This window comes from Gymnodraco acuticeps, unplaced genomic scaffold, assembly GCF_902827175.1.
Source record: "Gymnodraco acuticeps unplaced genomic scaffold, fGymAcu1.1, whole genome shotgun sequence".
In the NCBI taxonomy this organism is placed as follows: domain Eukaryota; kingdom Metazoa; phylum Chordata; class Actinopteri; order Perciformes; family Bathydraconidae; genus Gymnodraco; species Gymnodraco acuticeps.
Window position 1 is genome coordinate 4,553,595 of NW_022990701.1, and position 22,019 is coordinate 4,575,613.

Below are 22,019 nucleotides of genomic sequence, written 5' to 3' on the forward strand. Positions count from 1 at the left end.
GAGAATAAAAGAGTGAAGATAGTCTAAAGGGGAATGCGAGACACGGATTAGACGAGATGATCGTTTTCCCCAGAGAAAGAGCATGTTATAAACGCTGACAGAGAGAAAAGAAGAGCACAGATCACACAACCATATGGCATTCTGCTTTCCCCTCTACTTCTACCATCATCATGTCTGTCACTCCAGGAAAGAGAAGACCATCTGCACATTCCCCCATCTACATATCCATCTCTCTCCTCGAGCCCTTTCCTTGCCCCTCTATGTTCTCATGTGTGATACCAGTGTTCCTGCGCTCCTTCTCCCCTCAGACTCACAGAGGTTAACAGGTTGGGTTCCCCTCTGTTCATTATCACCGGTCACTGCTGCTATTAAGGCTCCACTGATGGCTACTAGTCCCTGCCTGACCTCAGCCTGCTTCCCACAGTGGACAGCTAATGGACACTCTCCTCATGCTCTCTACATCTACCTGTCCACCGTCCCTCTGTCTCTCTCCGCCTTCCACCCACTCTCCACTCCAACACAGCTTAACTTCTTTGACATCAAACCTTTCAAATTGTAACGCACGTCCATCGTGCAAGATGTTGGTCAGTGAAATGAAATACACCAAACGGGTTTGTGTATGTATATATGGTGTGTGTGTTGGAGAAATGGAAGAAGGAAAGTGAAGAGAGAGATCAAGACCTCAGCTGATACCGCGCAACTCTCCTTTTTTATGTCACTTCACTTATCTTCCCCATTAATGACTCAACCTCGACCCTGAGTAGAGAGCGTCAGAGAGTGTAGGTGTCAAGACAGTAGATAGGATGCGTGTGTGCGTGCACGCGTCTCTTCGTGTTTTCCACCTGCCTTATTCCATGTGACAATGGGATATGACTTTCAGCTCTTTCTATCCGATAAAAGAAGAGAGAATGAGAAGGAGGAATAAAAGCAGCGATGTAATTACCACCTTCCCTTCAAAGGGGAGATCAAAGCTGCTCTAGTCCTACCTCTAGTTGTCTACCCTAGTCCATGCATTTGTCACACCCGCTTGGACTACTGCCAATGGTGGTCCTGTTCGGGGTTCCCAACAAAACCCTGGACAAGGCTCCAGTATGTCCAAACTGTGCTGCTAGGGTACTCACGCCACACAAAACCGTGCAGCACATCACTCCCACCCTCATCACCTACACTGGTTGCCGGTCAAGTCCCCGCATATCCTACAAAATCCTCCTCCTTACCTACAAATCCCTCCCATGCCCTTGCCCCCCCAGTACCTATCGGACAATCCTTCACCCACATGCCCCACTCCGGAAACTGCGGTCCTCAGACTCTGGCCTGCTTACCACCCCCCGCACCAAACTGCGAACCTACGGGGACAGAGCCTTCCGTTGTGGCAGCCCCACCCTCTGGAACGCTCTCCCTGCGGAGATACGCAACATCCCCACACTTGAAGCCTTCAAAAGGGCCCTAAGTCCCATCTGTTGCCAAGGCTTCGGCCCCTAAATCGATCTGTTGTTCTGTTTGTCTGTCTTTTGTTTTGTTATGTTTGTCTTTGCACTATTACTTGTGAAGCGACCCCTTGGGTCCCCTGAAAGGCGCTATAGAAATCGAAGCTATTATTATTATATTATTGCTCCTCGCTCCCCCTGCCTTCCCTCTGTATTCCCCTTCCTTACATCCCAAAACCCGCCCAACCCCTATCAGACTTATTAGCCTGTTAATTTGTAGTCCCTACTCCTCCCTCATTCATCGCTCATACACATAGGCTTTACACAATGTGTAAGTCATTGACTACGTTCACATGCACACCTATATCACTTATATTGTATTGAGAATACGCCAAAATATGAATTTGATTTGGGTCATCCAAACTGCCAATTTGTTTGAATATTGACTAAGGGCTATCAAGAGATTTGGGAAGTGTTGTTATTATTAGGGATAAAGGAGCCTTTTACTGGACATGTACTGTATACAGCACATTTGTAATATGAATGTCAAATCAGGTTTGTAGTGTTGTTTGCTGTACAAAGCCTCTGTGCATGGTACACTTTGCCAAAAATAAGCAAAGCTGGGGTACAGATACATGTCCCAAAATAAAAGAACACATTTCTGTTTGGAAGAAAAAAAACATCCCAGTTTTAAACATTGAGAAAATCTTGTACTATTACAGGTTTTTGGGTTTGCACGAATATCGCAACACCAAACCAGAGTGTTATAAGGAATAAAATAGGACGGCTGTGTTTGCAAAGACATTCAAGAAGGCCACTCGGGGAAACTTCTCAAAAATCCTTTTATGATTGCATATTCAGAGTACTTATGGCTGCATGTAAACAGGATTATACTGTTGAAGTTTAATCTTAATATTCACTAGCCTTATAATCAGTGTTTTGTAGTGGGAATATGTTTTTTAGGGCCAATAACATAATATTTAAAAATCATTAAAAACTAAATGTTTTCCATCGGCCCATTCTACTTATTTTATAATTTTTTGCTGAGCAGATGTTACACACTTCAAAGTGTGTCCTTTTGTTATGAGCGGCCATTCCTGCCATAAATCATACTCACACACACACACAACCATAATCTTGCACACACACACCCACCATACTCGCGTACACACCTTCAAGGTAATAAATCATGCTTCACATATAATATTCACACCAATGTACTCTAAAAGTTATCATTGTAACTCACACACACCATCATACTGTCTCCAATACATCATTATAACCCGTATATTAATGTTTTTTCAGACAGAACAGTGGCATGTTTGACAAAGAGTCATCTGTTTTATAAGATGAGAATTATGAGGTGTGTATGCGTGAGTGAAAAAGTGACGGGGGATAAGAGACGAGGGAAGTTCTTAAGAAGTGGAAATGCATTTGGTATTTCATTTAAACTCTCTTTTGCTTCTATCAAAACTCTGACATCCAATCTCATATACTACCATCTTCTCATATACACTGTAAATCACTTCTATTATCCTCTCTTACTTGCTGCTGGCTCGTTTCATTGTGAAATGCTTTTTCATTGTTCTTCTTTTATTTATGGTCTTATTGTTCACTCTGATCAACTGGTCACAGGAGGGTTTCTTTGTCTGTATTTCTGTTAGCTATATATCAAGATAACTGGCATCCTTTCAAAAAGGTTGACAAAGACAGAACATGGTAGTATTGCTTTGTACAATTTATCTTTTAACTGAAAATAAAAAAGAAGATATTGGCCAACAGACGGGGTTTAAGATGCACCCAATTTGGTCCATCTGTTTTGCAGCAGAGTTTGATCTATACAATTATCGCAGCAGTTTCAGTCAAGACTACAGTTAGCCACAACACTTAAACACTCAAAGCATACAGTGCCTGCTCAGCGTTAGATAAAATAAAACAATGACACTGTCACCAGTGCGTGAATATACAGTAGACAAAGTATCATGGTGCTGATGTTGCATCTGTTAAAGTGTATAGTTAGAGTGGGAGACTTTTTGTTTTGACATTTTGCTGCCGTTGGGATTTATTGCTTAAACTCCCTCTCATATTTTCTCTTTCTGTCACAGATCCTGAATCAGAAGTTGTGGCTCCGGCGATTGTGATCGGACCCAAAAACACAACAGTGGTGGCAGGCAGCGAGGTGACGCTGGAGTGCATTGCTAACGCCAGGTATATTTTGTTCTGTTTTTTTGTTCACACACACTCTCACACACCACACACGCACACACTTCCAAGTGCGAACAATTATTTTCTTGCTGGAGAGCAGTGTTTTCTTCTAGGGCAATTAGAGGACAACATATAAAGTCGTTGCTCAGCAAGTTTCTCCCTCTTGTATTAATGTTAAGACTGAAAGCATACACACACACACACACACACACACACACACACACGTTCCTAGTTAACGTGAAGAGAAGTTGGTTCAAAGTCCCTTCTGACATCAGCAGAGAAGCTGTTCACCAACAATCCTCACTGGCCCACACAGGGGCTACAGTCTAGTCAGATAAAACAGATGTTTTTCAGAGCCAAACAGAACAAGTTCTACTTTATTTTCAAGAGTTTTCATTTACTGATCTGAAATCAGTTTCCTCTCATCTCAAAGATGAACACTGTCAAACCCCCTTTGTGTCCCAAACAAGTACAAAAGCAACTGAGCACTGTCAGACTTAATTAAAATGAAAATGGTATCCTTCATTTCAAACTCATATGTGCATTAATTGGGTCAGATCTTTAATTAAAATATAATAATGAAAATCCATTATTACTATTAGCAAAGGCATTCTCCAACAATATGAACATTTAAATGGAGAAGCCATTTGATATTTCATTTATTTATTTTTTTAACACGTCTTTTTTGGTGCATTTCACTTTTTGAAAATAGACATGAATTGACAAGAAAGTGCTTTTTATTCATGTTCTTTGTGATAGTCTTTTTTTTTTACGTTTTTTCAATATGATATGATGAAGACATGTTTGGCTTTTTGTCCATAATGTGCATTTGTTTTGATCACAGCTTGTGGCGTGTCTTTGTATTCCAACCCAACAACCGCTAGGTGAACCCTTCTCTGAAGACAAAGGGAGCATTTCACACCCGTTGAAATAGGGTGTGAAGTGCTCCTTTTGTGTTTTAATAAGAGTTTACCTAGGGGTTAAAGTAGCTGCATAACTTCTGCAGTTCTAGCCCGTGTTTTGTGTATCAAACACTAAACTTAATGACACCAACGCTGGAGGATGGAGGCAGGTTGGTTGAAATGTATCTTGGCTAGGCACAGTTTCATCCAAGTTTACACACAAGGATAACATTATCAATATTTAACATTTTGTAATGTGCTTTCAGAGGCATGTTCTTGTATGAGTCTTGAAAAGAAAAAAGAGGCAGCTTTGGGCAGATAAAAGCACAATCCCAACAGGCGGTATTCACAGCTTTAGTTGCTAAACATGCTGTATTGAGTTTAACTATTTGTTCAAGGTTTTTGCTTTATTATTAATCCGAGCTAGATGTGCTGCTCTGTGAGAGTTGAAGTCCCTTTAAATGTTTCTTTCTCAAACGCACTTGACCAGCACTTGACCACTTGGTAGCACTCAAGGTTCAGTATGAAAAAAGGAAGTGACTAAACCATATCACACAGCACACAAAAAGTGAATATACATATAGTATGTGTAAACACTATTTTAGCAACAACACGATCCATTCTGATCACGCAAATACTGATCCACACGGTCAGACTGGTCTTCTTTTTAATTGAACACCATGTAATTGGATCTTTGCAGCCAACTCTATAACTGTAGACACATTAGCTCACAGTCTGCTGCATTTGTCCTGGAAGAAAAAGACCTCTCCACGGGGGGTATTTCTGATAGCAGAGAATCCACTGAAACATACTCACTCCAGAGAGATAATACTGTACCCAGGGAACAGAAAGAAACTAGTGTATTGAAGTGTGGGAGAAAGGAAAGTATGATCAGAGAAATAAAGTGCAGTGCTGAAGTCTAAAAGCATCTGCTATCCACATCCATTAACCATTAATCAGTCATATGCACCAATGCAGTGATGGTAGAGTGCTAGGATCATTTGGATTTGATTGAAAACAAGCTGTGCCAGCAGGTCTCATATTAAGGGCTGTTAAATCTGCTTTTCTATCTTTGGGTACATTTTGAATTATTTTGTGGACAGGACCCACTGAGTAAGCATATTAAAATGTTGACACAACGGCCCCGCCAAAGCTTTAATTTATTTGTTATCAAACTTTGTTTACACCTCGGGGTGTCTGAGAAAGAAAGCAGCGATCTCTGAAGTGTATCCATAAAAAAAGTCCAACGTTATATAATTATCTACAGTTGGATTGCATATTATTTATGGGATTTTGTTTCATAGTCATCTCAGTTGCCCACTTTCAAAAACATACCACTAACCTTGAAGTGGCTGAATTACCAGCTTGTCTTCGACTCCTTATAATAACCTTTGTAAGTGCGATTTAATGTCTTGTCAAAGTGTTCACTATTGGAATTCAAACCAAATATCCTCTGGTGTGATATTAATAGATCATAATAATGTAACAATAATGATCTTTGAACTAATTAATGTTGGAGCTATTATGTGTATTTCCCACACAGCCATTTTAATGAATGGTTCTCAATCTGATTTATTTCTGTTTCTTTAATGACTTGGTTTCACAAACCCCTATAACCAAAAATGGAGGCTATAAGTTATGTACACTGAAAAATATGTATTCCTTGTTGATTTATATTAGCCCCAGCAATGTTTTATTTTGCTTTGTAATGTAAATGTATCATCTAGTGTTTGCATCGCTATGTTTTGTATTATTTTTGGTGGCTTACCGCTTGTGGACAAAGGCTATGATTGAACTAGGACCTTTTGAAATGCCCCAAACAAAATGCATTTAGGAAGGCGGTTCCAACTGCTGATTACATAATTAGCTTAGAAAATCAGTTGCACATCTTAATGGAGATTGCCTATAGGAATGGAAATCCTGCCTGAAAATGCACCAAAGAACTGGGCTGCTGTATTAATGCTGTCAAGCACACACAGAAACACAAACACGCACCAAAAGAATGGTGTTTTGATGTTGTATATCCAGAACAAATGGTCACTATACATGAAAACCCATTTCTTTTCTCCAACATCCAGAGTAACTGACTGAAGCTGCTTCATGCTGAGTAGATCTGACTGCTCTGATATACAGACTGTCATCATTCATTTCCTGCTTCATTGACACATAAACTGATAGATTTAATATGTTGTAATTGCCTTCTGCCACTCTTTTTCCTTTTTCTCCAAATAACACCGCTACTGCTTCCCTTATTTCTCCTCTCCGCTCCTCTGCTCTCAGACCGATTGACAGTCTCGTGGTGTCTTGGAAACGTGATGGGCGTCGTCTGGCCAGTGGACGCCGGCTCGTTATTCTTGCCCCCGCCTCTGCTGACACTGGGATATATGTTTGTGAAGCGTTGCTCGGCAACATCACTGGCAAACCTGTGGAGGCAAGGGCACAACTCAATGTAATCGGTAAGAAAATAAGAGCACACACACACACACACACACACACACACACACACACACACACACACACACACACACACACACACACCACACACACACACACACACACACACACACACATAAACACACACACACACACACTCAAACACTCTGCCTTACATGATTATCCATGATTATCCATGATTATCCTTGGTAGGCCTGACCCATCAAGCCTAATGCCCTCAACATGTACCATTCATTTCTATTTTAGCCCCACTCCTAGTTTTTCTTGTACATGTTTTGCTTGAGGCATTGTTTCATCCTGTTTATTACTTAATTTGTTTTACTCCTGGAAGCATGACTGAACACCCCCAGGCAGCTAACTGTCAACCACAGGACTGCTCAAGCTGAGTCTGTTGTCCACACTCACCAATAAACTGCCCATTGTATTCACAAACAGCTGTTACATTCATGTACAAACCAATCCATTCTCACAAAAACATGCACGTGTGTACTCTCCACGCTCACACACAATCACAAAATGGCACAGAAGACACGCATGCCTGTTTGCCCGGCAGCTAAATTAGTTTTGTTCCCCGGAGTCACCAATCAATACGAGAACATTGAAAGCACTCAAACAGGAGCACTCTCGTCACAATGCACTCCTGTCCTCGATATGTGTGCGTAAATAGAAAACAACATACAAGCAAGCAGAGAGCGTGTGATTGATGAAGCGAAACTTTTCTCTCCCAGTTCGTCAGCGTCTTTTTTGATCTGCCGTGATTGTCGAAACGAGGGAGCACCAAACGCAGAGAGAGCAAACTACCCACGCCTAAAGAATACTCACTAGTCAGAAAAGACCTGCCTGAATATTTATATCCAACTCATTCTCTTTCTGTTCCCCCGCTCACCAGCTACATGTACCACCAATTGTTGTACCATGGCTGTCTCTCGCCTCCTGGTATCTCTCTGTCTCGATGTTATCTTTATCGTTAGACCAACAGCATTGTTAAAGTCTGCATACATCCATATGAATCAGAGGAGCAGAGGCAGATGAATACATTGGTACTGATCCTCTTTCCTGCAATGGGCTCAAAAGTCCTTGATGCAATGAAAGGTATTCCTAAACAGAATAGTGTATGTGTCTGTGAAATAAGGAGACAGCCTCAAAGGTATTCATTATTCACTTTCATTTCTTCTCTGACTAGATCCGCTAATCGGAATATGTATGACACTCGGTGCCGTGTTGTGTGCTGTACAGACTTTTGGTGCAAACAACAGTATATATGTTGTTGTTCGCCATCTTTGTTTCGCAGGCAGAGAGCAGGGAATCCGCAGAAGCTCAAAGCGTTAAGCCCAACCACCCAAACACTCCAAAATGTGTTTTGTTGTATTTGTGCATCAAGGTCCTTGCACTCACCTGCCAAAAGGCGACGAATGCATCCCTGTGTTATCGGTGTCACGCCACATGGCTGGTATTCATCTCTTGTTTTCTTGTTCCTCCGTTCGCATCATGGCTTCCTCGTTCTCTTGTCAAAAAATCGTGCCGAATTCCACCGTGCTCATTTAAGATAGGAGTTGAGGCGCTTGTGTGGGTTTAAAAGTTAACACTAAGTAGTAAAGAACTTTAAAGTCAAGAAGAATTAATGGAAATGTGTCTCCCCCCCCCCCCCCACACACACACACACACACACACACACACACACACACACACACACACACACACACACACACACACACACACGTACACACATCTTGATCAATCTTGCAGTCTCTGTTGTTTCTACCTCCGTTTGCACATTACTGTGTTAAACTACAAAGGAGAAAAACTGATGGAGTAAAAGATTTTTCCATAATTGCAACGGCATTCAAATGACAGCAAAACATTTCTGAAATGTCTTTTTATTAAACAAGATACATTTAAAAAATAAATAAATAAAATTAATCTGTTATTAAAATGCCTTCTCCTCATTCATGAATACCAGTATACAAATGCATTGTTTAGTTGTTCTCAACTGGTGGGTCGCGACCGAAAAGTGGGTCGCGGACCCGTTTCGAGTGGGTCGCAGTCGGATGTGTGAGTGAAGAAAAAAAAATTGGAATTTTTTTGGGGGAAAAGTCAAACTTTTATTTTTATTTTATTTTGAAGGCCCGATTTTCTAAAGCTGTGCATTGGACTGTGCATCGGCGTTGGACTGGAAGTATCGGAGACCATAAATGGTTTTGAAAACTTCTGTCACGTAGTGATCATCTTCTCAATAAAATATCTTTGCTGATGTTTTTTCGAGTCTTCTGGCCAATCAGAATCAAGATTGTTGCCGGAAGTCCCCACGGAGAATAAATTAGCGGTAGAACTCTTCTTTATACATCCATGGTTACAACTTCAGATAACAATGAACACGTAATGAAATATGACCCCGGGTTTGATGATTGACAGGTCACAGAACAATGGGAGCTATCCTACCTATCCTATCTACCCTTACCCACAATTTAAAGTAAGTCACACAGACTATCTCCTCTTTACTCTTCTCGCAGCAAGATGTCAGAACAAAGTGAAAAAACAAACAATGGCATAACATATTATTAATATGTCGGGTAGTAATAGATCTATCTATTTTCTTCTCAGAGTGTACCAGAATGCATAGTTTGTTAGTATTTCTAAAAATCTCCTGGGGGAGAATCCCCCCCAGACCCCCCTGCTGGGGTTGGGTTTTCAGCATGTGGGCCTTTTTATATAGTTCAGCTTTGATTCCATAATTTCATTAAACCTTTTTTAAAAGCATACTTTAGTTCTGTGAAGGGATATAAGGGATATATGCGCTGTACTTCACTTTTATTAATATTGTATGCTGAAAAGCATATATTACAGCACGTTTTTTTTGTTGAATAGATTTGAGTGCTTCAAAATGTTGGGTCGCGATGTATTGACCAAGTAAAAAGTGGGTCCCGAGGCCTGACCAGTTGAGAACCACTGGTTTAGTGCATTTAATTTCCCTCATTTCCAGTGAGCAGGTGCCGTTTCTACATGGAGCTGAAAACGAATTAGCCAGTCTGTCTCTGCTCCCCGTCTCTAGGCTTTCTGTGTCAATATCGCTCACTAAATATTAACAAATGTTTTTGAAAGAAGTGGAGCGTATGCGGTACATTTTTCATAATACGAAGCATTACAGAAATACACCAAAAGGCATATATTCACATTCAAACTGTGGGAAGCTGTGTCTCCAAGCTGCTATCAGCATTTAGAGCGACACTGGTGAAGATGTTTAGGGGGAGCCGTTTCTGCCAGCGAAAAGAAGTACCGGTTATTTAAAAAGAGGATTGTTTCCCCTGGGAAACTCGAAGAATTGGCTTTTCTGTGACTGTAAAAGTCATTTCTCAGGGCAAATAGACAGAACTGCTGCCTTGCAATGACACTCAGGACACTCAGGGACATTTTTCCAACTCTCTTTTCTATTAAAAAACTAATGCTTGTAGACTCCCAATTGTTTTTTAATGACATAACACGTTTTAAGCCTTTTTAAGCCTTTTTAGAGGGCTTGTTAGATGTAGTTCAGCAGCAGGCGGTGTTCTAAGTCTTTGTTTTTCAGTTTGAGATGTTATTTTATCCGTTGTTAAGTCAGAATGTTCTCCACATTTAAATGCTTGACATTTTGTGTTCTAATAATGTCCCTGCAGAGCCACCTTCCCTGACTGCTCAACCAAAGAGGAAGATCATTGCTGACCTGGACAGGAACGTAGAAATCCCCTGCCTGGCTACAGGTACACTCCGAGTGTTACAATAAACATACTTAAAGGATTGCTGTAGATGTTGTGCCGTAAAACAACATTCACAAGATTATCTGTTTATTTAAAGAGTTATTGGTGCTTGTAATTAGTTCTCCTGTCTATACTGGTTCTGCAGAAATATTTTCCTAAAGCGATTCCAATGTGCGACAGAATCTGCAGTCCTATGTTATAATGCTGCTGAATATACGGCCTCAGCAGTCATGTGACAAGTGGGTGTCAGGCCGCCTGAGCTGGGGAGGATGGATAGTAACACATACAGGGTAACATTGTACGGAGGGAAAAACATCATTTTGTAAGGTTTCCAATTGGTTTGATATACCCCTTTTGCTGAAGGCTCAAATTAGCTTTGGCTGAACTTTGCAAAAATGTTTTGCACAGAGCAAGGAGGACTCACTTTAGGAGGGGATGACGTCACAGCCAATATGGAATATAGGAATGATTAAAGCAACGATTAACTCTTTCAATGTACGTGAACTAGTGTTTTAGATTTACTTTGTGGTTTAAGTATGCTTAAAACAAGCCTTAAACTAGGTTGTCTGTCGTCTATGAGCTCATTCTAAAGGCCCATAGAATAATTCTGAGGCTCTCGCTCTGCTGGTGTTTGCAACCGGATGGTTTATAAACTGACCTAAGTGTTTTTAATCCCTACATTAAAAATGCTGTAATGTTTCGATGTCCATGCAGCAAATGTAAGCTAATTGGTTGATTTGATAAAGACGGTTTATCTTGAGTATCTACTGTCCAGGGTGTGTCAAGGTGACTCTAATGACCTTACATTATGCTGAGTGTTTTGGTCATTCGGTGTGTGTATGCATTAGTGTGTAGGATTCTTGACGGGTGACTTGTGACAGAACAAGCATTATAACATGCTGAGACCAAGCCTGAAAATTGCACTTGTGCATACCTCATATGTTTTCAAATGGGTTACATGAAAAAACAAATATATGAGCAGAGGTGGACAATGCTCTAAAACTGCACCATGCTCTCTCTCTCCCTCATCACACACACTCACTGAGCGAGTGTGTTCTTCCTCAATAATCTGATACTGTGAAAGGGTAATTAAATAGCAGAAGCCTGTGGGTATGAAAAGTGAGATGGAGGCGGAACGAGGGAAGGAGGAAAAGACAGACAGAGTGCAAAGTGAGGGGGTGAAAAATACTTCACGCATGTCTGTGAAAGCTTGGCACCAACAGAGTGAGGAAAAGTGTGGAATATATCTCTCTTTCCGTCCAACACACACACACACACTCACACATTGGTGGTGAGGGTTAAGACGGAGTAATTGCGTAAGCCGCTTGCCTGTCATATCTGTTAGACAGGTGGGGTCTTCGGTGTGCTGCATATGCCCACATCTTTTATTCACAATGTTTTTTTGCCCCTGCTGCCACCCTTACCCTACCACTCACACCCTCTAATCAATATATTATTAGCAGTCATTATGCCCACATGCATATTTATAGGAAGAGAGTGGATAACAGAGAAGAAAGAACGGTCTAAAGAGTGTGTGGCTGTTTTAGTTGGAGCTCAGCAGTGAGTTTAGCAGTTTTTTATTAAGGAAATGTAACATTATATTAAAGATTTTGGACATTTGAACATATTCTCCTTGTTGTGTGTTTTGTATTTTGTGTATATGCACATGTGTAGGTGTGCCCCAGCCCAGGATAGAGTGGTATAAGGACACGGTGCCTCTGTCCAAACTGGCCAACTCTCGCTACAAGGTCACCGCGGCGAACGGGCTGACGGTGCGGCCGGGTGCAGCCGGGGACGGCGAGAATATTCCAGTGCTTCGCTCGCAACGCTGCAGGAGAAACTCAGGCACACGCACAACTCCTGGTGTCTAGTGAGTTTGTCCGACACACACACACACACACACACACACACACACAATAAAACACAAGTTGTGTATCCACATCCACAGCAGCATGTTTTCTTCTCTCTAGTCTCTGCTTTTTTTTGGCTGATTCACTGTCTAGATGCCACTTTTTTCTTTCCCTTTAACTTGCTTTCTCATGTGTCAGAATGTACTCCTCTATTGTACTTCCATTGTGTCTCCTTTATTTGTCTGTTGTTTCGTCTCGTATATCGTTTCTGCAACTTTAATATTGTTTTACCTTCAGCAAGTCTCCAGATTATTTCAGAAAACAAAAAAAAAAGACTTTAATTTATTTATTTTATTTATTTAACTTTCAGCTAACCAATAACTATTTCAGCTGTATTGTTATTGCCGGATCGCTCCACATTTGTCCTGAGCATACATAAAGATATTTGCAGCTGATTCATTCTAAAAATGAAGAGATGAGTTCACTGCTTGCAAATTGAGTTTTTGCCGTGTTTGGGCTGGAAAATAGAAAAGTTGGTCTCCTGTGTATTGGCAAAATGACAAGCCAACACATCCCTACCTGAAACTGAAGACTATTTTGTTTTTTAAATCAAAGTGAAAGTGTCTGCCTGGTTTGAAGTGCGTTTCAGCTGCAGACTTCTGCACGTACGGTTTGTCTCAGTAGAGTTACGCTCTGTTTAGTGAGCGTTATAATTAAAAGTCCCCATGGAACTTCCACACCACCACTTTCCACATTTATGCACACACACGTAGCATTAGGTAATGAATAAAGGCTTCATTAATCAGAGGAGGCATTTGTGTTTATATCAACACTGTCATTCTCTCTTTTTACATTCTTCAGTTTTCTCTTTATGCTTCACTTTCACTCCTCTCTTTTTCCACCAGTCTCCTCTCAGTAGCCGTCTATCCGTCTTCGTTCTTCTTATGCTTTCTCCCCATGTTTCAGGTATGGCCCCCACGTTTACATTCCCTTCGTCTGACCAAATAGTAACTGATGGAAACACGGCTTTGTTTATGTGCCAGACGAGCGGAGCTCCAAAACCTGCCATCACCTGGAGGAAAGGTAACAGAACACACACTCTGCAGTACACACTGAGCACACACACACACGACAGACGCACTGACATGATGTGTTTGTAATTTAAAATGGGCTTAATGACTTAATTACTTTTCGTCACCTGAAGGCTATTGTGTTATTTTCTCTCTGAGTAGGATCTCAGGTCTTAGCTAGCGGCTCCGTCCAGGTTCCCAGGTTCACGCTGTTGCAGACAGGCGGTTTGCAGATTCGGCCAATCAGCTTCCAGGATTCAGGAGATTACACGTGCATAGCCTCCAACGCTGAGGGAAGCATCAACTCCACCTCTTCGCTCACCGTCTGGAGTAAGACACAAACACACACACAATTTACACACAAACAAAAATACACTAAACTGCTCAATACACATTTGCTAAACAGACTAAAACAGACATGGAACAGTTAATTTATCCGAGGCTGTCAAATGGCATTAGCTCACGTGGTGAACAGCGGTGTGATTGTTTATTGATGCAGTGGGCTGGTGTAATGGTGAAGTAATCATCTGATTGGCTAGGTTAGAGAATGATGGATTAGCTGGTAATGTTATTGATTTTTTGTATATATATATATTGGCAGCTTCAGATTAAATGCTATTGAATTAGATTAACCACATTCCTCTGTTGAGCACTGTGGAATATAAAAACTATACTCATCTATCGGAGGCCTGGTCACATCCCAAATATACCTGGACTGAGTTACTGATCAAACACAGTCCACACTGCATCCAATTTATACATTTTCTCTTGAGATTATAAAACATGTGAAAGACTTGAGTTGAACAAAGCACAAACAATGGTAGACTAAGTAGTTTTCACGGTGTGTCTGTACTGTGTTTGAGAGAGTGAGGGAAAAAGCTTTAGTGTTGTTTAGCTTCAATAGTTCAGGGCTAAAATCTTTACTAATTAATTTCTTATTACTTTCGTGCAGCATACACTAAACAACACATTATAGATGATACGGTATTTCATGCCATTAGAGCAGAATATTAAACACATTTTATTTCTGCCTTTTATTATTCATCCCACCTTTGTCACCGCTCATCCTCCAGCTTCTCTCTTATCTTGATTTTTCTTAATCTTTTATTTTATTTTTTGCAGGCCGTACAGTAATTTCTGTGCCTCCAACCGACCAACGAGTTATCAAAGGAACCACTGCTCTTCTGGTCTGTACTGCTACACATGACCCCAGAGTCAATATCAGGTACCTGCCTCTCTGTGTGTGTGGTCACTCACAGGAATACTCTTATACTCCACAGTGTTTGCTTCTCTCTCTGTTTTAGGCTCATTGTGTGTCTGTAGATAACCACAGTATAAAGTACATGTATTCCTCCTCTGTTGCAGCTTCAGCTGGGAGCGTGGGGGGGTGCTGGTTCGTCCCAGCAGCGGGGGGCGCGTCTCCATGCGGCAGGGCTCCCTCACTATTGGCCAGACGTGGTCAGGTGACATTGGGGACTACACCTGCACTGTGAAATCACGGGCTGGCAACGATTCTCAGTCTGCACGCCTCGAAGTCATGTGAGTTCAAATTTTGCCGAAATCATTTGACCACGTCAGCCTGATTTCTAACAGACCCAGGCTAGCTGTTTGCCCCTTGTTTAGTCTCAATTGTAATACTTACGTCAGGACACATCCATGTACTAAACTGTGTTTAATCTGTACCTGCAAAGTCTGTCAAAAAGAAATGACTTTCTGAACATTTGACTGCTTCTTCTTTTTTTTTATGCCAAATGGCACTTGGTATTACCTCCAGCATTGACCAATAGTTGTGGCTTGCCATATGGCTTGCCATATCTGCTGGCTTGTTTGCTTACTTGATGTACTTATAGTGCACTTTATTTTACTGTACTTTTCAGTGGAAATGCACTTATGCACTCAAAGTAGCGAGCGTAAGTACCAGGGTAGGCCATGGCCGTCGTTGCCCCTTGGTGTGGCCATCAAGCCCCGAAAATAATTGTACGTCCTACGGCCACCATGGCCTTTGTGCCCCTCACACTGTTAAAATCGCGAAGTTGCTTTAAAATCGTCAGAGCAGTGGTCTGGTCTCTGAACTGCATTATGCTGCGTTCACACCGGACGCTCTAATCGCTCTAGTCTCACCGCGGCTGTCAGCTGTGTTTACTCCTGTCATTCAAACAGGACGTGCTGGAGAGGGGGCGGGGCTTATCTCCATGTAAATGCTGTGGTAAAAACCAACTACAACAAAATGAACATATTTTACCGTGATTTAATTGTAATACACGTTTCAAAATGATGCCGAAGTAACAACATACTGATAACGGTTAATAAAAACCATGAATTAATGCTTTGACACGTCTGCAGACAAGACGGCAGGTGAAAAGCTTTTAAAATGCGTGTTTTCTAAATGGAGATCGGATCGATCAGGCTAAACTAATGTTGTAGCTGCTCCGTCCAAACTCACAACAACATGATACAGACACAGATACAACAGCAACTGTTTTCGCCATGACACAGACAGTCTGTGTTTTGTTCATGTTTAACTTTTGTCCAGTTTCTGAACAGATATGAGGAGCTGTGAGCTCTGTGTGCTAACAGCTAACGGCTGATGTTTTCTGATTCAACGTCAGTGACAGCAGGCTGAGATCCTCTCCGCTGATTGGCTACCACAAGAACACGTCACGCGAATTTGACCCTCGAGTTGAAAAAATTGATTAAGAGACTCTCGTACACACACACACACACACACAGACATTTGCATTTCAAAGTATTGCTTGTTTGTACAGTTGAATGTTTGAGCTTCACTGTGCACTGCTGAATGATTTCTGTGCAGAGTTTGACCCTTGAAGGCTGTTACTTCTGCTCTGAAATTGAATATATTTGTTACGTAATAATAGATTTTATGATTTGATTTCGGATTTTACCAAACATGCCAAACACTAATTATTCAAAGTAGAGTATTTCATTTTATATACTGTAATACTAAGGAGGCATAGGCCTATATGATGATATAATGTTTGACATTATTGATTTAAAAAAAAAAAGTGATTTGTTTTCCATGTCATTCGTGTGTTTTTCTTATCAGAAAGTGAAGTTATTTATTTGTAAGCTCCAAATCCTAATTTTTCCCTCAATGGCCTTTGTGCCCTAAAAAAAACGTGTGACAATGCCGCAATCAAGTGGGAAAACAAACCAATCCATAGCTAGCTCTATGGCTGATTCAAATCGCAGATATGATTGACAACAAGAATTGCTCTGGAGTTAAGCATTATAGAAAAAACAATATTGACTATGCTGGGTGTAATTCAGGAGAGGCCGCAAACAAGTAATTCTGTACATTGTCAAACATAAAGTACTAGTTTCTGTATTTCTCAGCAGTCATCTGATAAAATTACTGGTTGTTTCAAATAAAAGCCTGTCAGACCCCCTATAAACCAAACACAGGTCTATATCATTAAAACTGTAAGGTGTAAGAAAGTGGTGTGTAATTGTGAGTTATTATTAGACAGTAATAATAGAAGTGTAAGGTCATATCTGCTATGAAATACATGCAGCGCACCTCGTTAGTCTTCAAGTATAAAATGTACAGCGTGTTTATGTGCATGCATTTTTTCATGTGGTTTGGGTGAAAATATTCCAGACATGTCCCCTTGTGTGTTGGGCTATGAGCAGGCATTCCTGATGCTCGGATAAAAAGATGCCACACACAGAAGTTTATCCCCCGCTCTCACTGCCTCATTACAGCCACAGTGAGAGAACAATGGCTACTGCTAGTGGCCTTTATATATTAATAGGTACTTGTATAATATATTTATAAAAGGCACTTATGATATATTAATACAACTGCAGGGAAGGAGAGATATAGAACATGAGTCCACTCCCTCTGAATTATAAAGCGACGAGAGGTTACACATGTCAAACTCAGAGGGAGGAAGTGAGTCTCTGTTTTTGGCTGTGTGAAAACAAATGGGGAACGAAGGGAGTTCTATACGTGCGTGTGTGGGTGTGTGGGGGGGTGTGCATTAAGGAGCGTGACTGACATTCTCGTTAGCTCAGTATCAACGGGTCGTGGAGACGCTGGCAGCTGAGGAGACAGACTAATTACCAGCAGGTTATTGGTTCAACTCCCGCAAGACGTGTGTGTGTGTGAGCGAGCGTGTGTGTGTGCGTGTTTTTTGCGGGCTGTGTTAAAGTAGTTGCTCCAACATTCTCTAAGCTCATCCATTAATTAATATGATCATGTCAGCTCAGAAAAGAAAACATCATTCTCATTTCTCCTTGCACCACCCCCCCCCCCCCCTCATTCACCACCGTCAATGCTTCGTCGTGGTGAAGTCTCCTTCCTCCTCTAGCGTTACGTCTCTCTTCTCCTCTCTCTTTATTTCTGTTCCAATAGTTTTCCAACTAAATACCCACTGAAATATTCAAACATCAAACCACACACCCAGCAATAACAAAAAACGTCTATGTTTTTTCGAACATTTATTTGCAATTAAAGAGCTGGCAGCCTGTCAGAGTAAGAAATAATTGATGAGCTTATGAATTTTGTATGCAGCTAGTTTAGGCTCAAGGGGAGTGTGTCTTTCAATATGCTTTTGTTGTAAATATATTTGTTCTATATATGATATGTTTATAATATATCAGCTCGCTTTCACATAGAGAAACACAGAGATCTCTTTTTCATTCTTCTTTTAGCCGACAGTGTCTGAAAGAGAGTTATGATGCACTAAAATTGGTATAATCAAATGTCTGGACACTCTTTATTGCTTTCATGAATATGAAATCTATTTGAATGAATCTATTTGAAAGTGTACCAATATCCACAGGGATGGCCAAATGTCTGGAGATTGTTTTTTTAATAGATGTGGTGAAATACATTTGCTGTTGACAGAATAAATTATCACAATAACAAAAGTAAACCACAGACATATTTCAACAACATTACTCACTGCAACTGGTTCTTAACTAGACCTGAAGTCAAACTGTGTGTGAAAGCCAACTTTATTTCACCACAAACCACAAACGTATGGAAAAATAAACACTATTAATAATTAAAGTGGACCTATCATGCTATATTTGAATAATATATTGTAGGGCCATACCTATATAAAACATGTCTGTGAAGTTTTTTTTTTCAAAATACCAAACAGATCATGCATTTTAGCCATGCCTCATTTCGCTTTATTTGCTCTATTCCAGCCCTGTTTTTGCAAGGGCTGATTCTGTGGCAAATGAGCTGCAGCTGACCACGCCCCCCTGCAAAGGAGGGCGGCGAGGCACGAGCGTCATGTTACCATGCTGTTACCATGCTGTTACCATGCATGTTACCATGTTACCTCTCATTCCCCTGATAGGTGGAGAGTTGCCCATATAGGCGGAGCACCCCGTTTCTGACATCAGAACAATTTCAAATCTGGATCAGTCTGTATCAGATCCGTTGCAGCCCCGTTTTTTGAGATTTGGGTATGGAGGAAAAGAGAGAGGGTTGTGTTTTCTGACACTTGGTGAGTTCCCTGACACACCGGGGACACATATTCATGTATAAAAGACGTACGAAAGTGCATTTAGCATGATAGGTCCCCTTTAATGTTTATTGAAAAGTCCTGGAAATTCATACATTAACTTCTTTTATATAACACAAATGTAATGATTTTTGAACTTCTGTCTAAGAAAATGTTTTTATTATCTTATTGCCAAATTAAATACCAACAAGCCCCTTCAAATATCAGCCCCTTTAAAGACCATAAATTACCACATTATATTTCCTTTGTTTAAAGGGGACCTATCATGCAAAATGCACTCTTGTACATCTTTTATACATGAATATGTGTCCCCGGTGTGTCAGGGAACTCACAAATTGTCAGAAAATACAACCCTCTCTCTTTTCCTCTATACCCAAATCTCTAAAAAAGGGACTGTAACGGATCTGATACAGACTGATCCAGATTTGAATTATTTTCTACGTCACAAAAGGGGTGCTCCGCTTAGTGGTCAATTCTCCACCTATCAGGGGAATGAGAGGTTGGGCCACGGCCGGCCATTGCTGCTCGAAAGCGCTAGAGACGCTCTAGTACATATGCCAGGCCTGTAAGTGGCGCTGTAGTTTGCCACAAAAGCAGCGAAGAAGACTTCCCGCGCATGGTTTCCATGGTTGCCCTTCTGTTTATTCTCCGCTGTGGCTCTTTTTCTCCCTCCCCGAGGCAAGCGTTTGCGCCTCCTGCTTTAAAACAAATGAATAATGACTCTATGTAATTATATGTAAGGGATAATGTGCAGTGACGCAGTCATTATGGGGAAAAGAACACCGACAGGCTGACCAGGAGCCCGACGCAAAGCGGAGGGATCTAGATGGCATGAAGGTTAAGTCGCTGCACATTTCCCCGCTTATTACATGGCCACATTCTCAACAAAGGTAACGATATGACTCCCAATATTAATTTAAATGTTTTTATGGATTTATAAAATGATTTTATTGATTTAAAAAATAGTTGTATGTATTGATTTAAATTGACATGCATCCGCTAAGAAAAATAGTCCGTTGTTACAGTTTGAACTAACGTAGCAACGGCAGGAACTGCTTCGATAGCGTTTTTGAGGAGCTTTTTGATTACAGATTTGAAAACATCGTTGCTTGCTTTAAAAGTAGCACAATTCATTATGTTAAACCTTGGAAAGTATCTAGATATCCCTGCCCTAATCAGTAGCGTGGCGTGGGAAAAAAATTAGGGGAAGCCAATAATACGTCCTTTCTTTTGGGTCGGGGGTGTGGTGGTCAATGTAATAACGTAACCAGATGAGTGATTACAGCACCCGGTATCATTTTACACACATTTGTATCAGATGCAGGACTTACACACGCCTGTTATCTAACCGACAGGTCCGCACGCACTCTCCAGCCGAAACTTTAATAAGCATTCATTCATCTTCGGCATCTATTGCACGTCTGTCCGTCCTGGGAGAGGGATCCCTCCTCTGTTGCTCTCCCTGAGGTTTCTCCCATTTTTCCCTTTAAACTGTGGGTTTTCTTCGGAAGTTTTTCCTTGTACGATGTGAGGGTCTAAGGACAGAGGGTGTCGTATTGTCATACTGATATTTTGTACAAACTGTAAAGTCCACTGAGACAAATGTAACATTTGTGATATTGGGCTATATAAATAAACATTGATTGATTGATTGATTCACAAACTAAATCAGGAGACGTTTAATGTTTTACGTCCAATTCGCTCCTTTGTTCCTCTCTGTACACAGCTCCAGTTTGGGCATTGGCCTGTCATCAGATTGTATTTGTTGTTGCTGCTGTAGCGGAAGTTTAGTACAATTATTTTTGATTAAATACTCCAAATCTCCACCCTCCATAATTGCACTTGCTTCAGTTGCTTGCTACTTTCTAACGGCGGTGAGAGTGATGCAGTGGCGCTATCTATCTTCTATCGATTAGATTTATGATTCGAAAATTATAAAAGTAGGGTAGACATGTGGATATTATCCGACTGAACAAAACGTGCATTTATCTAACAGGTTCGCTTTCCACTGACCTTATTTCGAGCTATTTTCCTAAATCCTATGGAGAAATCCCATTGATTTTTTGTCGAGGGAAACCGAGCGCAGCTTACTTCCGGATTTTAGGACGCGTCACTGCAACACTAAGTTGATGCGATTTGATTGGATTGTGAGGCAAGGGAAGCCAGCCGCCTCCAGCTTCCCTTGGCATGGCCCTGACCAATCACAGGTTGGAAGGGGCATCACGTGAGCCTCATCTGATTGGTCAATCCCTCAATTTTTTTTCACCAAGGGAAGCCAATTTCGGCTAGCCTCCTCTCGCAACAGAGAGTGCAATCTACTGTTTCACCATAACATCTAGAGGGGCGCTGTTTCACTCTTTGTAAAATACTCAATGAGAATGGGGGAGAGACGGGCCGGCAGCAACACACAACAAAGGAGAATTACCGAAACCAAACGAAGTGTTTTTATTTATTTATTAAAATTATAACTACAATCCGAAAAAACAGGGGAAGCCTGGCTTCCCTTGGCCTCCAGGAGAAAACGCCACTGGCCCTAATGCCAAAGTAACTGGCAACTGAATATGTGTCGCCGTTTGATGTCTATGTCTGGACCGCTGCGTAAAAAGGAGGGTTTCTGCCCCGTTATTTCTCTTCTTACTTCTATAGAGTGGCCAAGTCCCTCGCCTTCCGGGGGAGCTCCATGGGACCTTATTTCGAAAAAATTATGTATTGAAGTCAATGGAGAGAGAAAGATTATCTTTCGATCCCGTTTTTTTGTGTGAAGTTAACACATTTGTTTGTGTGAAACGCTCAATGAACTACATCTCTGGTCTCGCATAACAACACACGTCACCAAGATGGCCGTCACTACTGTCTTGTCAACAAAACGATTGACTACC

General features: G+C 41.2%; 1 protein-coding gene across 1 annotated transcript in view; it reads left to right on the forward strand.

The window, feature by feature from the left end:
* The window catches only part of LOC117556124 (protein sidekick-1-like), a 276,166-nt gene that overhangs the window by 157,051 nt on the left and 97,096 nt on the right, over positions 1-22,019 (forward strand). Inside the window, 9 exon segments of the mRNA XM_034231352.1 lie at positions 3,533-3,635; positions 6,815-6,990; positions 10,639-10,722; positions 12,394-12,497; positions 12,499-12,589; positions 13,536-13,652; positions 13,802-13,969; positions 14,762-14,864; positions 15,005-15,178. Of these exon segments, the coding sequence (XP_034087243.1) occupies positions 3,533-3,635; positions 6,815-6,990; positions 10,639-10,722; positions 12,394-12,497; positions 12,499-12,589; positions 13,536-13,652; positions 13,802-13,969; positions 14,762-14,864; positions 15,005-15,178 (1,120 nt within the window).